The sequence below is a fragment of the Bos indicus x Bos taurus genome, chromosome X (genome assembly GCF_003369695.1).
Source record: "Bos indicus x Bos taurus breed Angus x Brahman F1 hybrid chromosome X, Bos_hybrid_MaternalHap_v2.0, whole genome shotgun sequence".
NCBI classification, from domain to species: Eukaryota; Metazoa; Chordata; class Mammalia; order Artiodactyla; family Bovidae; genus Bos; species Bos indicus x Bos taurus.
Window position 1 is genome coordinate 72588542 of NC_040105.1, and position 20331 is coordinate 72608872.

The 20331-nt window shown below is 36.0% G+C and overlaps 1 protein-coding gene across 3 annotated transcripts in view; it reads right to left on the reverse strand.

Annotated features, from left to right (window-relative positions):
• BRWD3 (bromodomain and WD repeat domain containing 3) overlaps window positions 1–20331 on the reverse strand; it is a 156966-nt gene that overhangs the window by 55915 nt on the left and 80720 nt on the right. For all 3 annotated transcript variants that reach the window (XM_027533282.1, XM_027533283.1, XM_027533284.1), the window contains 8 exons: window positions 20191–20295; window positions 18481–18634; window positions 14771–14905; window positions 13410–13538; window positions 10965–11190; window positions 7839–8006; window positions 5013–5196; window positions 1570–1663 (listed from right to left, as the gene is read on the reverse strand). In XM_027533282.1, coding sequence (XP_027389083.1) covers window positions 1570–1663; window positions 5013–5196; window positions 7839–8006; window positions 10965–11190; window positions 13410–13538; window positions 14771–14905; window positions 18481–18634; window positions 20191–20295 — 1195 coding nt within the window. The remainder of the gene's footprint in view (window positions 1–1569; window positions 1664–5012; window positions 5197–7838; window positions 8007–10964; window positions 11191–13409; window positions 13539–14770; window positions 14906–18480; window positions 18635–20190; window positions 20296–20331) is intronic.

The following is a 20331-nucleotide window of genomic DNA, read 5'->3' on the forward strand; positions in this document are numbered from 1 at the left end:
GGTCTTTATCTTATGTGTAAATGTTTCTCATTTTCCGTATAAATAAAAATGCTTACAGAGTCAACTCCCCTGTTTATTAGTCTTAGACAAGTCTGATGTCTGATAAATCAGCTTAGCAGGAAAAAAGAATATAAATCATGGATATGAGTTATTCATAATCTCTAAGAAAATAATCTTATCAGAGAATATCAAATAAGCTAATAAAATTTGAATAGAAATTAAGAAAATGGGTATCAAAATGATCTAAGAATATTTAGAGAGTAATATACTACCTAAAACTGTGTTTATTGATACTGAAAGACATTTAAAATTCAGCATCCATCCGCTATATTTGTTTAATAAAATTAAAATCAACCTAGATTTCCCTATTTATCATACTCTTTAGGAGTTACATTTATTAGATCTGGGAACAAAACTATATACTCTTATGTGCCTAGTTTGTTCAACCTCTAAGAACTAGTAAGGGGTTTTCCTATTGTTGTTGTTCAGTTGTTAAGTTGTGTCCAACTCTTTGTGACCCCATGGGCTGTGGACCACCAGGTTTCTTTGTCCATGGGATTTCCCAGGCAAGAATACTGGAGTGGATACCAATGCCCTTCTCCAGGGTTATTTCCAACCCAGGGATGGAACCCATGTCTCCTGCATTGGAAGGTGGATTTTTTTTTTAATTTAAATTTATTTATTTTAATTGGAGGCTAATTACTTTAAAATATTGTATTGGTTTTGCCATACATCAACATGAATTGGCCACAGGTGTACACATGTTCATCCTGAACCCCCCTCCCACCTTGCTGCCCATACCATCCCTCTGGGTCATCCCAGTGCACCAGCCCCAAGCATTCTATATCCTGCATCGAACCTGGACTGGCCTACTGAGCCACTTGAGAATTGGTAAGGGGTTTACTATGTACCTAATGGAGTACAGGCTCTTACTCCCTGATTACAAGTTTCTACTGGTATATATTAATCTTGATAATGTATAGATCAGATTTTGCACCTGTTTAGGTAGGCCAGAAGTAAGCCTATAGCAGGGGTAAGCAAACTTTTTCTGTGAAGGGTCAGAGTATAAATATTACGGCTTTGCAGGTGATATGATCTCTGTGGTAACTACTCAACTCCATTGAGCATGAAAGCAGCCATAGACAATATATAAATAAATAGGTATAGCTGTGTTCCAATAAAACTTTATTAATAGGAATAGGCAGTAGACAAGATTTAGTACATGGGCAGTAGTTGGTAAACCTCTGGCCTAGGGTATCTCAGCATTTGTTTTACATTGTGATTAGTGATCAGGCAATAATTTTCAGGTTCTACTTTAACCAAATGAAAATGGTATTTTAATGCAAATATCTTATACCTACAATAACCACGTCCTAGACTTAAGGGGATAGCCCTAATGCTGTGCAATTTTATCCTTATTAATAATAATCATATCTCAATATGGGGTTCAAAAAATAGTTTCCCTATATATAGACACCTATCAAAATAATCATTTAATATAATGGCCACCTTTCAAACACTTGGTATTTGCAAATAGTGTATTGCAGAGTACTTTGTAGATAAACTTACCCTTTGGGTAGTATAAGATGGTTTTTTCTTCTTTTCAACTGTATAAAGACTGATTTCTATGTCACCTTTTACAGTTCGACATTCTTCCTGAACCCTAGTAATAAATTGAAGGTCAAAGTAATAGAAGATCATCAAAAAGCAAACCAAATGGTTTAAAATCAGATAATAAAAACATTTTTAAATGTAAAATTTTTAACCATTTTAGGTGTATAATTCAGTGGTACTGTTGACATTTACAAAGTTGTGTAACCAACTGAAATTTTTTCATCACTCCAAACATAAACTTTGTAACTATTAAGCAATAACTCTATCTCTCCTCCTACCAGTGCCTATTAACTGCCAGTCTACTTTATGCCTCTATCAATTTGTCTACTTTAGATATTTTATATAAACAGAATTATACATTATTTGCCCCTTTGTGTCTCGCTTATTTCATTTAGAATAATGTTTTTGATGTTCAAGCATGTAGCAAGTATGAGAAGTTTATACGGCTGAATTTCATTCCACTAAAGTACATTGTTGTTGTTGTTCAATCGCTCAGTCATGCCTGACTCTTTGCGACCCCATGGACTGCAGCATGACAGGCTTCCATGTCCTTCACCAACTCCTGGAGCTTGCTCAAACTTATGTCCGTTGGGAAGGTGATGCCATCCAATCATCTCATTCTCTGTCATCCCCTTCTCCTGCCTTCAATATTTCCCAGCATCAGGGTCTTTTCCAATGAGTGAGCTCTTTGCATCACGTGGCCAAAGTACTGGAGCTTGAGTTTCAGCATCAGTCCTTCCAGTGAATATTCAGGACTGATTTCCTTTAGGATTGACTGCTTTGATCTCCTTGGAGTCCAAGGGACTTTCAAAGAGTCTTCTCCAACATCACATTCAAAAGCATCAATTTTTTGGCACTCAGCCTTCTTTATGGTCCAACTCTCAAAACCATACAGGACTGCTGGAAAAACCATAGCTTTGACTAGAAGGACTTTGGCAGCAAAGTAATGTCTCTGCTTTTTAATACACTGTCTAGGTTTATCATAGCTTTTCTTCCAAGGAGCATCTTTTAATTTCATGGCTCAGTCACCGTCTGCAGTGATTTTGGGGCCCAAGAAGATAAAGTGTCTCAGTGTTTCCATTGTTTCCCCATCTATTTGCCATGAAGTGATGGGACCCGATGACACGATCTTAGTTTTTTTAAACGCTTAAGCCAGTTTTTTCACTCTCCTCTTTCACTTTCATCAAGAGGATCTTTAGTTCCTCTTCACTTTCAGCCATAAGGGTGGTGTCATCTGCATACCTGAGGTTATTGATATTTCTCCTAGCAATCTTGATTCCAGTTTGAGCTTCATCCAGCCCAGCATTTCACATGATGTACTCTGCATATAAGTTAAATAAGCAGGGTGACAATATATAGCCTTGACGTACTCCTTTGCCAATTTTAAACCATTCCGTTGTTTCATGTTTGGATCTAACTGTTGCTTCTTGACCTGCATACAGGTTTCATAGGAGACAGGTAAGGTGGTCTGGTATTCCCATCTCTTCAAGAATTTTCCACAGCTTGTTGTGATCCACACAGTCAAGGCTTTAGCGTAGTCAAAGAAGCGAAGTAGGTGTTTTTTCTGGAATTCTCTTGCTTTTTCTATGATCCAATGGATGTTGGTAATTTGATCTCTGATTCCTCGCCTTTTCTAAATCCAGCTTGAACATCTGGAAGTTCTTAGTTCACGTACTGCTGAAACCTAGCTTGGAGAATTTTGAGCATTACTTTGCTAGCAAGTGAAATGAGTGCAATTGTATGGTAGTGTGAACATTCTTTGGCACTGCCCTTCTTTGGAATTGGAATGCAAACTGAACTTTTCGTGGCCACTGCTGAGTTTTCCAAATTTGCTGGCATATTGAGTGCAGCACTTTAACAACATTTGGATTTGAAATAGCTCAACTGGAATTCCATCACCTACACTAGCTTTGTCTGTAGTGATGCTTCCTAAGGCCCACTTGACTTCACACTCCAAGATGTCTGGCTCTATGTGTGATCACACCATTGTGGTTATATGGGTCATTAAGATCTTTTTGTATAGTTTTTCTGTGTAATCTTGCCACCTCTTCTTAATATTTTCTGCTTCTGTTAGGTCCATACTGTTTCTGTCCTTTATTGTGCCATCTTTTCATGAAATGTTCCTTTGGTATCTCTAGTTTTCTTGAAGAGATCTCTAGTCTGTCCCATTCTATTGTTTTCCTCTATTTCTTTGCATTGATCACTTAGGAAGTCTTTCTTACCTCTCCTTGCTATTTTCTGGAACTACAATCAGTTGGGTATATCTTTCCTTTCCTCCTTTGCCTTTCCTTTCCTCCTTTGCCTTTCGGGTCTCTTTTCTCAGTTGTATGTTAATGACTCCTCAGACAACCATTTTGCCTTGTTGCATTTCTTTTTCTTGAGGATGGTTTTGATCACCACCTCCTGTACAATGTTACAAACCTCTATCCATAGTACTTCAGGCACTGTATCAGATCTATCACATTTTATTTATCTATTCATCTATTGACTTATATTTGAATCGTTTCTACCATTCAGGTATTATGAATAATGCTAAATAAATATTGGCATACAAATATCTGAGTCCCTGCTTTCAATTCTACTTTTAACACTTTGAGCAGAGAATTACATTAAATTGTTGTACTGCCAGGGGGTAGCATTCAGTTCATAAATTAGCCATGTCTCCCTTTTTCTTTTTACTGCTAAAGAAATATTAAGGTGAAACCAACTTAATTTTGCTACTTGTTGGCTCAGCTTGTGAAAACGTCTACTGGGACGATATCATGATTTAAATGGATTTTATAGGTCCTCTGTCAATGTACTTTCTCTTTTCCAAATATATTTCCAGTTGTTGTGCATTATTTGAAGTCAATATTATAGTAAATGTTAAGGTTTACAGATAAAGATAGGGATTCCAAGTTTGAAATCCATCCTAATGAAATCCTTTCATCCAAAGAAGTCTACTTAAATATATTTCTAAAAATACACTATGCACTGGGCTCTACTATATATCTGTACTGCACTCCCAAACTGTTCCAATTTTGAGTTTCCTCAGAACCACTGTTAAATTTTGGGGTCCATGTATCATTGACATATTACTCACATACGGCCTCATGTTCTTACTTAATAATATTTTATTCTTATCTTCTAACCTAGACTATAAACTCAAAGAAGACAGAGATCATATTTTTCACTTTTCATTATTCCCCAACCCATTTAGTAACAAGCTAAGAAAATTTAAGATAATCTTTAAATAGTTGTTATGGAATGAACGAATGGAATAATGTGGAAAAAATAATGCATGATTCAGCTAAATTTAAAAAAAAATCTTAGTTATTAGTCTAACATAGTACATTTTAATTTATTTACTAAAAAAGAAAACTCTCAATGTTCTTATGAATGTTACCATATTGACTCACCTACTAACCCCATTATTTAGCTCATTGACTACCACTCTTCTGCTCCATGCCATGAGATCTCGTTCAGTGGCCATCTGGCTTCTAGGAGCATTGTTATGCATTTGTCGGACACCTTCAATCTGACCACTACGTCGCAGTCCAATATTTGGGGAAGCAGATATGTCCATATCTGGATTTCTCAGAGCTAAAACAAAAACAAAGGAATGCTCCATGCTCTAAGCAAAGAAAAATATCAAACTTTTCCAGATCAGAGCTCTAAATAAAATAAGAGATTCAAAGATAATACTGCTAGACAATACTGCTGTTCCTTTAATATATTTTCTGTATCCCCTTTATGGTCTTTATAGTCTTATAAAGCAGGTACTCAATAAATGTTTATTGTCTCTTTTCATACCCTCCCTGGAATACAGGCAAAAAAAAAAAGTTTATTGTCTCTATAGCTCTTTTAATTTTTTTCAAAATACTTTCACATCTGTCATCTACTAAATGCTCAGTAAATACAAAAACTGTATTTAATGTATTTGGTAGATTTATACATGTTATTAGTACTAGTTCAGAAAGCAGCTTTTTAATCTAAATTCTACCTTTAGTCCATTAAAAGGTTTCTGAATAAAACCCCAATAAACTTTTCAAAAATATAAGAAAAAATTTATAGGACTTCCTGTGTGGTCCAGTGTTTGGGAATTAGCCTGCAAATGTAGGGGACATGGGTTCTATCCCTGGTACCGGAAGATTCCATATGCTGTGGAACAACTAAGCCCATAAGCCATGACTACTGAGACTGTGGGCCACAGTTTTACTGAAACCCTTATGCCTAAAGTCCATGCTCTGCAACAAGAGAAGCCATAGCAATGAGAAGCCTGAACACTGCAACAAAGAGTAGCCCCTACTCGCTGCAACTAGAGAAAACTCAAGCAAAGCAATGAAGACTTAGTGTAGCCAAGAATAAATAAATAAATAACATAAATATCATTTATTAAAAAAACAGCTGAAGGAAAAACGAGAAACTGTGCACAACTACTGAGTCTATGCTCTACAGCCCATAACCACTACTGAGCCCACACGTGGCAACTACTGAAGCCTGCACACCTAGAGGCTGTGTTCTGCAACAAAGAGAATCCACTGCAATGAGAAGTCCATGCATTGCAATGAGTAGGAGGCCCTGCTTGCTGCAACTAGAGAAAAGCCCTCCTGCAGCAATGAAGATCCAGGGCAGGCAAAGATTTTAAAATAAAACAATAAAATAAAAAATAAAATTATAAAAAAATTTAAACTATCAAAATTTCAGTTTCAAAATTGATAAGGAAGGAAAGAAAAAGGAAATAAGTAATAGAAATCTTACTTTTCTTTTTAATCCTCCACAAAAGTTTCAGATTATTTTGTTCTATTTGCAAATAAAACAAAAATGGAAACTGAAACACTAAACTGTTAAACCATGCATCACAAAAAACTCAAAACAAATGAACACTGCAAAGAGAAGACAATGAAATCTCTTTGCTTAACAGCATTCAAATCTATTCATGCAAACCTAGTAATGAAGTTACTGAACTCTAAATCAGGGTTCTAAGAAAGTTTTATGTCTTAGAAACAAAAGGCTTGGACATATAGGATCATCAGTCCATGTCTTATCTTATTCCAGGTTAAGGAAAGTTATATGAGATAGGTGCTCCAAATTACATGAACAAATAATATTTTTATTTTAATTTTATGGGATACTAAACAAATCAGAAAGTGAGTAGAAGACCCTGTGAATCACCTCAAATTTATATCGCATTTCTGTGGACTCCAAAACGCTACACTACCCAAATCAATGACCACAATTATGTAAACATAAAAAGAAACATGTGCCAAAATCCCATAAGAGGATACATTTTTAAAGTTGAACAGTTCTTAACAAAAGTAAAACTAACATAGCCTAAGATTATATAAAACTCAGATGCATAAACACATTTCATGTAAAGTGAAGGAAGACCTACAATAGATTAGAATGATACTATGAGATCAAACTTGTGAGAGTTGATTAAGAAACTGTATTCCCTAAGAAGAGGGCTTGTTGTCTGCCAGTGTTTTTGTAAACTCAAGAGAGACAGATAATATGTTGCTGTTTTGATCTCTACCATCTGAGCCACCAGGGAAGCCCACTTTTTCAATAAATGAGGGCAAATATTTCTGAAAGTAATTTTTAAATTTAAAGTGATTTTAATTTTTAAAACTTTATAGGTTGGTTCCCCTAGAAGGGACTGGATTTGTTATAGCACCTTGCTTATTAGAACAAGACTGCAAATACATTACTAAGCTAAAAGAAAATAGTATATTAAAATACACGGTCTGTATTCCTTCAGTTCAGTTCAGTTCAATTGCTCAGTCATGTCCGACTCTTTGCGACCCCATGAATCACAGCACGCCAGGCCTCCCTGTCCATCACTAACTCCTGGAGTTCACTCAAACTCATGTCCATCAAGTTGGTGATGCCATCCAGCCATCTCATCCTCTGTTGAACCCTTTTCCTCCTGCCCCCAATCCCTCCCAACATCTGAGTCTTTTCCAATGAGTCAGCTCTTCGCATGAGGTGGCCAAAGTACTGGAGCTTCAGCTTTAGCATCATTCCTTCCAAAGAACACCCAGGGCTGATCTGCTTCAGAACATGCTAAATTACTTTACTCCCAAATGATAATGAGATCATGGCACTTTGGTGTATCTGATATCAAAACTTTAACAAAATGTTGCTTTTATTTAAAAACCTAAAATGTTCCTCATGTGTAATTATTTGGTATAGATAAAATAAAGTACATTCATCATATCTTTCACAAACATATACATACTTACCACCATTAGAAGAATATGATCTATTAATTGGAAAATGTGGAGCATCTCCTTCATTAATTAGCCTCAGATCTTGTTCTCTTTGTAACTCCCTGATTATTCCATCAAGAATGCTCTCATCTTGATCATTGGTTTGTTGCCCAATTACCTGTTCTACTACTTCACCATCACCTAAATCAAGCCAAAGATATAAAGCCACAAAATTATTTACATTTTTGTATACCATAAGTAGAGTAAAATCAAGGTCAATCTATAAGTTGCTAGACAAATAATTTTTAAAGTATTAAGATGAAAATAAAGCATACAGCAAACAAAATATTTTTAAAGAACTTTTAAGTACATCATCTTGTGTGTTTAACTTAACCAATGTCCCCAATGTCAGACATTTTGATGAGGACCTTCTCATCTTACAGAAAAAAAAAGTGATTAAATTATTAAGAATGAACTTTCTCTATGGAATATTCAAAGCTAAAAGTTGTGTGTGTGCTCATTTTCCCAGTCATGTCTGACTCTTTGTGATCCTATGGACTGAAGCCCATCAGGCTCCTCTGAAGCTAAAAGTTAGGAGTAAATATTTGAGTAAGGTTTTAATAAGTTCAACTGCAAATACCGAAAATGCTTTGCATCTTTCATGAGAACTTCCTTTCTGAAAGAAATCAAAATTACAGTCTTTATAATATTGTCTCTTTTGATAACATCTCAATAGACAGATGTGAGGGCTTCCCTGATAGCTTAGTTGGTAAAGAATCCGCCTGCAACACAGGAGGCCCTGGTTCGATTCCTGGGTTGGGAAGATTCCCCTGGAGAAGGGATAGGCTACCCACTCCAGTATTCTTGGGCTTCCCATGTGGCTCAGCTGGTATAGCATCCGCCTGCAATTCGGGAGACCTGGGTTCCATCCCTGGGTTGGGAAGATCCCCTGGAGAAGTAAAAGGCTTACCCACTCCAGTATTCTGGCCTGGAGAATTCCATGGACTGTATGGGGTCACAAGGAGTCAGACATGACTAAGCAACATTCACTTTCACTTTTCATACATTTGAATATAAAAATTATTTCTTATAATGAAATTCAATTATTACGTCTGAACAAAAATTTTATTTATTTCTATTATCTTTTTCTTTCTTAACTACATCTTAGACCTGTTTTTCATCTTGTCTTCTAGTCAGAGTAAATGGTATCTGTTAACAGTAGCCAAGTGATCAGATCTTACAGGAAACAAAATATGATAAAGTATAGATTTTTTAATTCATATGTTTTCAGCTCTACCTCCTATTTAATATTCATATTTCCCCTTGTTTAATTAAATATGACATCAACAAAGTAACTATTATCACGTTTAACACCATTTCATTGCTCTACAAATCTTTATGAGAGAATATAAAAAGGATATGTAACATTTCATTCTATAAAGATCATCTTAATTTGTAAGTAAGGATATAAAATTCCATTTGCAAATAAATAACTCATTGCCTCATACTTGGAAGAAAACCTACAAGTAACAAACTAACATATGAAGACATTCTGCTGTCAGGGTGGGATGGAGGCAGTATACCTAAGGGAAACATATTAACCAAAAGAGTTGTTTTTAAATGTCTTTTTCTACTATGCTCCTATCATGCATCACACTCATCACTGCATCGGCAATATCCTCCAATACTATTGTTATTTAAACACTTAGCATTCTCCTCCCGAACACTTAATAATTCCTTACATTTCAAACATGAGGGTGGTGGGTAAAGAGCCACCTTCCAGTTTATAGTTCTTTAAATTTCCTCTTCTTCAGTCCATTAACTATGTACTCTCAAATTAAAATACCAATAATAAGAGCAGTAGAATTTCACCAATTATAAAAGCTTGGCACATTAAAGTTAGTAAATTTAATCATCACTTTTGTGGTTCAGTCACTCAGTCGTGTCTGACTCTTTGCAAACCCATAGATTGCACCCACATGGACTGCAGGAAGCATAGACTTCCCTGTCCTTCACCATCTCTTGGAGTTTGCTCAAATTCATGTCCATTGAGTCAGTGATGCCATCGAACCACCTCATCTTCTGTCGCCCTCTTCTCCTCCTGCCCTCAAACTTTCCCAGCATCAGGGTTTTTTTTTCCCATGAGTTGGTTCTTCACATCAGATGGCCAAAGTATTGGAGCTTCAGCATCAGTCCTTCCAATGAACATTTGGGACTGATTTCCTTTAGAATTGAATGGTTTGATCTCCTTACGGTCCAAGGGACTCTCAAAAGTCTTCTCCAACACTACAGTTCAAAAGCATCAATTCTTCAGCACTTGGTCTTCTTTTACGGTCCAACTCTCACATCCATACATGACTACTGGAAAAACCATAGCTTTAACTATACAGACCTTTGTAGGCAAAGTAATGTCTCTGCCTTTTAATGTGCTTTCTAGGTTTGTCATAGCTTTCCTTCCAAGGAGCAAGCATCTTTTCATTTCACAGCTGCAGTTCCTGTCCGCAGTGATTTTGGAGCCCAAGAAAATAAAGTCTGTCACTGTTTCCTTTGTTTCCCCATCTATTTGCCATGAAGTGATGGGACCATATGCCATGATCTTAGTTTTTTGAATGTTGAGTTTTAAACCAGCTTAAATTATCACTAGAAGTCAATTCTAAAAGCATCAGGATTATACACATGTTCAGGTTTCTAAGGAAGCAGGTCAATACATTCTCTGCTTCATTGTATTCTTAGTGTTTGCCCTAATCCATTTATCTGTGTCCAGATGAGATAAACAATGTAAAAAAGTACATTGGTAAGATAAAAAAGTTCTATGCCACTGAAAATTAATAAGGTATCAGATAAAATATAGGGCTTCCCTGGTGGCTCAGATGTAAAAAATCTGCCTACAAAACCCAGGTTGGGAAGATCCCCTGGAGAAGGGAATGGCAACCCACTCCAGTATTCTTGCCTGGAAAATTCCATAGACAGAGGAGCCTGGTGGGCAATAGTCCATGGGGTCACAAAGAGTTGGACATGACTGAGCGACTAACACTTTTCACTTTCAGGTAAAATATATTATAACCTACTACATAGTTTATCATGGGGATATATTATGGAGAGAAGAGTAAGTTTAACACTTTACAAAACATTTTAAATTTACTTTAGTTGATAACATACCATTAGCCACATATCCCAGCTGTGGTATAAGTTGTTCATCTTTACAATTTTCCCGTCCTGGTACCAGTCTTTGAAATTTTGTGGGATGAGGATTTCCATCAACATCCACCAAGAATGGTGGAGGCATGAGATGAGGAGCTTGTTGGGTTTGTTCATCCAATACATAGTTGTTGGCATCACGGATAAGAGGTCGATAATCAGTATGGAAGAACATCTGATCTGGAATCTTTATGATAGATTTTAGTATTTAATGTGCACAGGAAATTTATTAACAAGCATTTATTTTCATTCCTAGAGCATGTTTGTTTTTCAAATCAGACAATTTTTGCATTATCTATATACTCCTCTGTTGTCATGTGTTTTCCCTAGGTAGAAGTGAATCACCTAGATCATAATCCTATTTTTCTCCACAAAACCCTATAATATATATTTTTTCTGGCCCATCCCTATCATATTTCTCCAATTAGGATAAGAGGAAGCAGAACAATAATGTAGTAGATAAAGTTACTTATTTTTAAGTTGCAAAAAACTGACAAAGAACTAATCTCAAAAATATACAAGCAACTCCTACAGCTCAACTCCAGAAAAATAAATGACCCAATAAAAAAATGGGCCAAAGAACTAAACAGACATTTCTCCAAAGACATACAGATGGCTAATAAACACATGAAAAGATGTTTAACATCATTCATTATCAGAGAAATGCAAATCAAAACCACAATGAGGTACCATTTCACGCCAGGCAGAATGGCTGCTTTTATCCAAAAGTCTACAAGCAATAAAAGCTGGAGAGGGTGTGGAGAAAAGGGAACTCTCTTACACTGTTGGTGGGAAGGCAAACTAGTACAGTTACTATGGAGAACAGTGTGGAGATTCCTTAAAAAACTGGAAATAGAACTGCCTTATGACCCAGCAATCCCACTGCTGGGCATACACACTGAGGAAACCAGAAATGAAAGAGACACGTGTACCCCCAATGTTCATCACAGCACTGTTTATAATAGCCAGGACCATGGAAGCAACCTAGATGTCCACAGCAGATGAATGGATAAGAAAGCTGTGGTACATATACACAATGGAGTATTACTCAGCCATAGATCAGTCTTATGGACTCTGTGGGAGAGGGAGAGGGTGGGGAGATTTGGGAGAATGGCATTGAAACATGTATAATATCATGTATGAAACGAGTCGCCAGTCCAGGTTCAATGCACGATACTGGATGCTTGGGGCTGGTGCACTGGGACGACCCAGAGGGAGGGTATGGGGAGGGAGGAGGGAGGAGGGTTCAGGATGGGGAACACATGTATACCTGTGGCGGATTCATTTCGATATTTGGCAAAACTAATACAATATTGTAAAGTTTAAAAAAAAAAAAAAAAAAGGAATACATTTGAATCAGTTCTAATGAGGTGGATGAAACTGGAGCCTATTATACAGAGTGAAGTAAGCCAGAAAGAAAAACACCAATACGGTATACTAACGCATATATATAGAATTTAGAAAGATGGCAACAATAACCCTGTATGCGAGACAGCAAAACAGACGCAGATGTATAGAACAGTCTTTTGGACTCTGTGGGAGAGGGAGAGGGTGGAATGATTTGGGAGAATGGCATTGAAACATGTATAATATCATATATGAAACAAATCGCCAGTCCAGGTTTGATGCATGATACTGGATGCTTGGGGCTGGTGCACTGGGATGACCCAGAGAGATGGTATGGGGAGGGAGGTGGGAGGAGGGTTCAGGACAGGGAACACATGTACATCCGTGGCAAATTCATGTTGATGTATGGCAAAACCAATACAATATTGTAAAGTAAAGAAAAAAAAAACATACAAACTTTAATAACTATTTTTCTTGCTTGTTTTTATTCAAACAAGAATAGACGGAGTATAATATAAATGGTGAGACAGGTAAATATCAATGCATGAAAGACACAAAGGTGATTAAGTATCGAGATGAACTCAAAGATTCTAGTTCTTTTCCAACTCCAAGATTCTATCATCTATCCTAAACTCACAGCTAATAAAATAAAAGAAACCAATTAAATTAGCTTCTTAAGTATTTTAACAAGATCAATAATAGGTAAAATAAACATTTAGCAACGAGCTGTTTATTCCTAATGTAGGATAAGTAAAGGATGTAACCTGGTCAAGTTATTCTCTTATTACACCTAAAAGGTAGTACAGAGAAAGAATATGTAGTAAGCAAGAGTGTTTTCCAATGAATTTTTATATCCACATCACCGTATATCTTAATAGTAATTTGAACTGCCAAGCCTTATATTCTAGCAGTGATGAAAAATTTTACAAAAAAAAAGCGACTTTGTTATTTTTTATCTATTGAAACATAGTGACCTTTATTAACCAAAAAGCTTCAAATAAGATGTATGAATGATACTATCAAAAATCACAATCTATAACAACAATTAAGTATACTAACCTTTTCATAGTATTTACTGCATCCAAATCCAAAAAGCAGCAAATGCCCATGTGAATCAGTGCAGGCAAAATGATTTCCATCTGGTGAGAATTTACAGTCAAACACTGCACCATGGCCTTGGCCTTCAATCTGAAATTTAGAAGTCACTTTAAGTCACCTTAGGAGGTAATTTTCAAATAATAAATAGTCAATAGCTTCTACTTGGTAATATCGTGGATTCTGTGATACATCAACATTCCAGTGTACTCTCTGACTTCTGTAGCCAGAATCCTACTGTAATAGTAAAGCTCTGAAAGAAATTAGGGAGATTCAATATGAAATGCATCATATCAAACATTACTAGCAATGCCCTAACTGAAGAAGGACTGCATGAATGACTGAGGAAAATAAAAAAGACCTAAACACAACCAAATTGACAAAGGTGCTACTTCAGGAAAGTCAAGATATTATCTTCATATTTAAACTGCAAATCAAACTTTAAAAAAAACCATCCTAAAATTAAAGCACACAAATCAATCTCACTGACAAAAGACAAAGGGTTATTATTAACACTCTGAATCTGTATAAAGCCTATAAAAGGGAGCTCAAAGGCCAACAATTTAGAAATATTTAGTCAGAACTATTTTTCAGAAAGGAACAATAAATATGGGAAATATGAGTATTCTCATCACCATAGGAGGGTGTTCAACTGGGAGAAGAGATACTTCAACATATTTTTCCATTGTTTGTACAAAATATATTTTAGGAGTATCCACATCTCCAATTCCATGTGTGCCAAACAACTTCCTGATTACTAACTAAGCTATATAGGATTTATCAGAGACAGATACAATACAGTCACTGTTGTGATTCATTCATTAGGATTATAGTTTAAACGTTAATTTTTGGAATTTTGTTTAGTGTTAAATCCAAATGCTTATTCAATTTGAGTTTCTAGAATTAAGAGCTGGGAAACAGAATTTGGAAAATGTTAACACCACAAAACAGAGACACCCTGAAAGGCGTAGTTCTCAACTGGCCTTACTCTCAGATCTTGAGCCATTCTCTAAGTTATTATATGGATTTAAACAGAGGGCAAGAGGTTCCTTGGCACTAAGTATACTTTAATTACCAAATTATCATAGTCTGCTTTTTTATTAACTAAACATAGATTGGGCTTCCCTTGTAGCTTAACTGGTAAAGAATCTGCCTGCAATGCGGGAGACCAGGTTTGATCCTTAGGTTGGAAGATCCCCTGGAGAAAGGGAAAGGTTACCCACTCCAGTATTCTGGCCTGGAGAATTCCATGGACTGTATAGAACATGGGGTTGCAAAGAGTCGGACATGACTGAGCGACTTTCACAAGCATAGATTTCCCTTACCATGTTAAAATAATTCCGAATTTTGGTCCCCCGGTCAAGGTCCCAAACAAAAATGTTCCCATCATGACCTGCTGAAAGTATGATCCTTTGATCAAATGGATGTGCTTCCAAAACAAATACTTCATCATCATGTCCCTGTGATAAAATCAATATTAAAAATGAAAAGCAACATTGAATATCTGTCTTATTTGGTTAAAAGATCTCAGGATATCCTATCAATCTAGTTCAGATGAATTCATGTATGCAAATTTAACAGCATTTACAAACATGGACACTACAAGAAATAGTTGTTGGAGTTCCTTATATGTTTAAATGCTGATTTCATAAAATATGGCTTCCCTAATAGCTCAGTTGGTAAAGAAATCCCCTGCAATGCAGGAGACCCCAGTTCAGTTCCTGGGTTGGGACGATCCACTGGAGAAGGGATAAGCAATCCACTCCAGTATTCTTGGGCTTCCCTTGTGGCTCACATGGTAAAGAATCTGCCTACAATGTGGGAGACCTGGGTTCAATTCCTGGGTTAGGAAGATCCCCTGGAGATCTTCCCTATTCCAGTATTCTGGCCTGAAGAATTCCAGGGACTATATAGTCCAAGGGGGCTCAAAGAGTCGGACACAAGTGAGTGACTTTCACTTTCACTTCATAAAATATTCAATAGACAGAAGACCTGAAAGGTATTTGAAATACAATCCAAAATCAGGCCTCTGAAATGGTATTCATATTTCTAGGACTTTGCTATTAAAAGGTCACAGAATATGTAACAAACAAAATCTTTTATTAACACCCAATTCTGACACAGTGATAACAGAAAAACCTTCATTATTCTTCGTCCAGTACTCACTGATATTCATATTGTATCATGGGAGGACCTATGATATGTTCAAACAACAAAGTATAGTTTGTCTTTTTTACCTTTATCTACTTTATAGTTGAAGGTTTCCTTTAATATTTTACCTGAAAAACAGGTATGCTGCTAAAAAAAAAATAATAAGTTTGGAAACCAACATTCCTATATTTCCCCAGTAATAAATCAATATCAGCATCTCTACAGACTTTAGATCAGGAGTCTGGGAACTTTAGGCCAACTAACTCCCCAGTGTTTCTGGACAGACAGCTTAAGGAATGATTTTTACATTTTTTAAAAGGTGGTAAAAAATGAAAGAATATTCAACAGAGACCATATGTGGCTTGCAAAGCCTAAAATATTTACTATCTGGCCTCTTAAAGAAAAAGTTTGTCAACACCTAATTTAGATCACTGTTCATTTTTGTTAATTCCTGGCTAGAGAGTACAGGCTCCAAGTTTTAGAGAAGCATGCCAGACATCCTGAAATTGTATTTCACTTAGGAACATATCAGCATATTTCACATCAGGAGCTTCCAGAAATAATCACATGTTGTGAACCTAAAAAGTGCATTTTACCCCCAATCATTGCATAAAAATAGAAGAGTAACCTGCCCTACGACCATTATGTTAAAAAATGTAGCTTATTAAAAAGTAACTTTAGAATGTCTCAAAATGAAAAGTGGAAGATAAAGAGGTAAAATCCTTTTTGATAAATACCAACAAAAAACTTTTTTCCCAGTGATTATCAAAAAAATTATTTATTTGTCATAACAAAATCTGTTACTGAATATCCAATTTGATATAGTATATACTTTCTCAGGTTCCTAATCAGTAAGCAGTAAAATTACTCTGTTAAAGTCAAATGATAATGTTACAACTACATTAGCATACATTAGCAAAGAGAGATTTTTAAATAGGGGGTTCCATTTTTGGTCCTTGGTCATGGGAAACAAAACCTAGTCAGATGAAGTAATGTCTTAAGATTTATCATCTGCCCTATTTTTATTTATTAAGCACATCTCTATTTCCACCACTACCATACAAATCCAAGTTATCATTAAGGCCCATCCTATCATAGAATCCTACAGTATACTCAGAGTCATCCTTATCTCATTCCAATCTATTCTCTCTACTCTGTTGCTACAATTAGGAGGCAGTTTTCAAAAGCAAAATTCACATGCTATTCCTTTGCTTTTAAACATTTTCATGGTACCTATTGGTTTCAGGATAGATCCTACAAGATCTTGCATGGTCTGGCCCCTGCCTGTTTCTCCTCCTATCAGGTGATACTCTTTCTGCTGTCTGTGCTATAGCCAAAAAATTGGCTTTCACCTCCTTTCTACTTCAAGACCTTTGTACATGTTTTTCCCTCTTCTTGGAAGGAACTTTCAACCTCCTCAACACATGTAATTTACCAAATATTTATTGATCCTCTACCATGCTGAGACAGAAAATAAACAAAGAAAAAATACAGTAAGAAAATACTAGGTAGTGATCAACACTACAGTGAAAATAAAGCAAGACGATGACTGTGAGGCTACCCAAGATTGTTTGCTCAAGGAAGGCCTTGTCAAGGAGGTGACATTTAGGATGAGAGCTGGGAAATTTTTACCTATCTTACAAATCTTAACACAAGCTTCACCTTCTCAGGAAGCTTTCTCTGACCCTTCCAGACCAAGTTTGGTTATCCTACTAGAAACTTGTGTTGTGCTCTTCTTAGCATTTATCTGATTAAATGCTTGTTTTTTGTTTTATTTAATAGGCTATAAACTCTAGGAGGATAGGGACTCTTTAATCTACTATTTAAACCCATCTCAGTGGCTGGAACAGGCTTCCCTGGTGGCTCAGAGGTTAAAGCATCTGCCTGGAATTCAGGAGACCCGAGTTTGATCCTGGGTAGGGAAGATCCCCTGGAAAAGGAAATGGCAACCCACTCCAGTACTCTTGCCTGGAGAATCCCATGGAGGGAGGAGCCTGGTAGGCTACAGTCCATGGGGTCATAAAGAGTCGAACAGGACTGAGCGAGTTCACTTTCACTTTCCTTTCAGTGGCTGGAACAATGGGTACTCAATAAGTATTTGTTGAATTGAAGAACTTCACACCCTAGTAAGACTCTGGTACACAAATTCTTAACATACAAAATATAAATTCTATACCAAAACTAAGCAGATTTAACTGTTACAAGGACTAAAAATAGTCTGTTTTAAAATTTCTTCAGTAAAATCCACTGGAAAGATGACCCATGAATCAGCCCATGGGAAGAGTACCATTGAACAGAACTGTAAATTAAGATACTAATTAAGACAGAGTTTTACACGGATTTTATAAAAATGATGGCTACAAAATGGCCTGTGAAGTTGTGATTTTTAGAGATAAAGACCTGTAGCCACTGGCCACATGTGGCTAGTGGAAAATGAGATGGTCTGTAAACTTAAAATACACACTAGATTTCAAAGATTTAGTATGAAAAAATGTCAACAATTTCATTAATATTTCTTATATCATGTTGAAAAGCTACTATTTTGTATATACTGGGTTAAATAAAGCCAGCTCTATCCTTAAAACCAACAACAAAAAAATCCCAACTCATGCTACAAACAAATAACTTATATACCCTTGACTTTATATGATAACATAATGGGTAAATAAATATGGGAAAAGATCCTGAAAAGTTTTCATACCTGCTTTTAGTAGCTACACCATACGCCATCCTTATTTTGTAAATATGTCAACAAAGGTACTTTGAATAATTCTCCAAGCAACAGTAAGCCATAGAAAGCAAACTAGAAAACTTAAAATTTCCTGTCTTCTAAAATAATGCCCTTTTCAATCATTTGTAATTATTCCAAAAATAGAATACTTACGGATAAAGTATGAAGAAGCTGGCCTGTGATAGAATTCCATACTTTCAAAAGGAAATTGTTCACTGCAGTAATAACTGTGGTGTCATATCGATCCCAGGCCACCATAGTCACCTTAAGTTTGGTGACCTTGTCTTCTCCAGATGGCAAATTGTTCCTAAACAAAATAATTTCAGGGTTAATAGATATTGAACAAAGGAGCATCTAAATAGCAAATTATGAAAAAAAAATCTCTCTAGAAGCATGCAACTTTTTAGATAAAAAAATCCTAAACCTAAACTATCTTTAGGATTTTTTTATCTAAAAAGTTGCATGCTTCTAGAGAGATTTTTTGGGGCTGGTGCACTGGGACGACCCAGAGGGAGGGTAGAGGAGGGAGGAGGGAGGAGGGTTCAGGATGGGGAACGCGGGTATACCTGTGGTGGACTCATTTCGATATTTGGCAAAACTAATACAATATTGTAAAGTTTAAAAATAAAATAAAATTTAAAAAAAAAATCCTAAACTATCTTTAACTACACATGAAATAAAATAATAAAAGTATTAATATCACATAGGGCAACATCTATAGGCTTATTTTATGGAGGAAAAAAAACACAGAATGACAAAAATTTTATAGTTAGCTAAATGAGAGCAATAAAAAAGTGAAGTTAGAAAGGAATCTTTAGATACCTTGAAAAGTAAAATACAAGGCCATGTTGGCTACCAGAAAATATGAGGAAAACATAATTAAATGGATACTTTATTCCTTTAAATATTCATTTTGTGAAACTAAAATAGGTATACAAAAAAGCAGTAAGAAATTCAGTTAATTGATTTAATCAAATGACATTATCAGTAGCTGACTATGACTACAAAGTTGATTCTATATTGTTATTAATGGGAAAATAATTAATTTCAGGATCATACCCTAAAGAAACTGTTGTATCCTAAAGAGATAGGTAATTACGTATCTTCCAGTTAACAGTGAAGATGATCAAATGTAATTCTGATTAACTGTATTTATAATGTTGAGTAGAATACTAACGGAGAAGGCAATGGCACCCCTCTCCAGTATTTTTGCCTAGAAAATCCCATGGATGGAGGAGCCTGGTAGGCTGCAGTCCATGGGGTCGCTAGAGTCGGACATGACTGAGTGACTTCACTTTCACTTTTCACTTTCATGCATTGGAGAAGGAAATGGCAACCCACTCCAGTGTTCTTGCCTGGAGAATCCCAGGGACGGGGAAGCCTGGTGGGCTGCCGTCTATGGGGTCGCACAGAGTTGGACATGACTGAAGCGACTTAGCAGCAGCAGCAGCAGCGGGAATACTAACAATATGAAACATAAAGGTATTCTCAGTAAGTCAGGGAAATATCTAAAAATATGGTGACATTTAATATGGACAACCATCAAAGCTGCCTAGTATAAAAAAATATAAAAATGACTTATAGAAAACTAGGGCAGAGAATGGTTCTATAGGCATTAGTAAAGCACAGAGATCTTTGGATCACAAGAGACCAGAAGTTTGAGTGACTCAGATATGTTCCTATCACCCAATCTGTCAATCAACGGTTAAAGACAGTGTTCTTAGAGACTAAACACAGATACAAATTTCTACCAATTAACTCCAAATTAAAAATATATTTGTTTTCATTATTAAATAGAACACAATAATGTAAAAGATAGTATACTATATGAGAATTACTCAAATATCTAACATCCAATCTTACCCAGTCATTTTAGTAGCCATATCTAGTACTATACTCTTCCATTCTTGTTGCTGATATTGCCAAATTCTTGCTGTTCCATCTCTACTTCCACTAACAAATCTTAAACTGCAAAAAAACAGTTAAAATATTCTTATTGCCTTT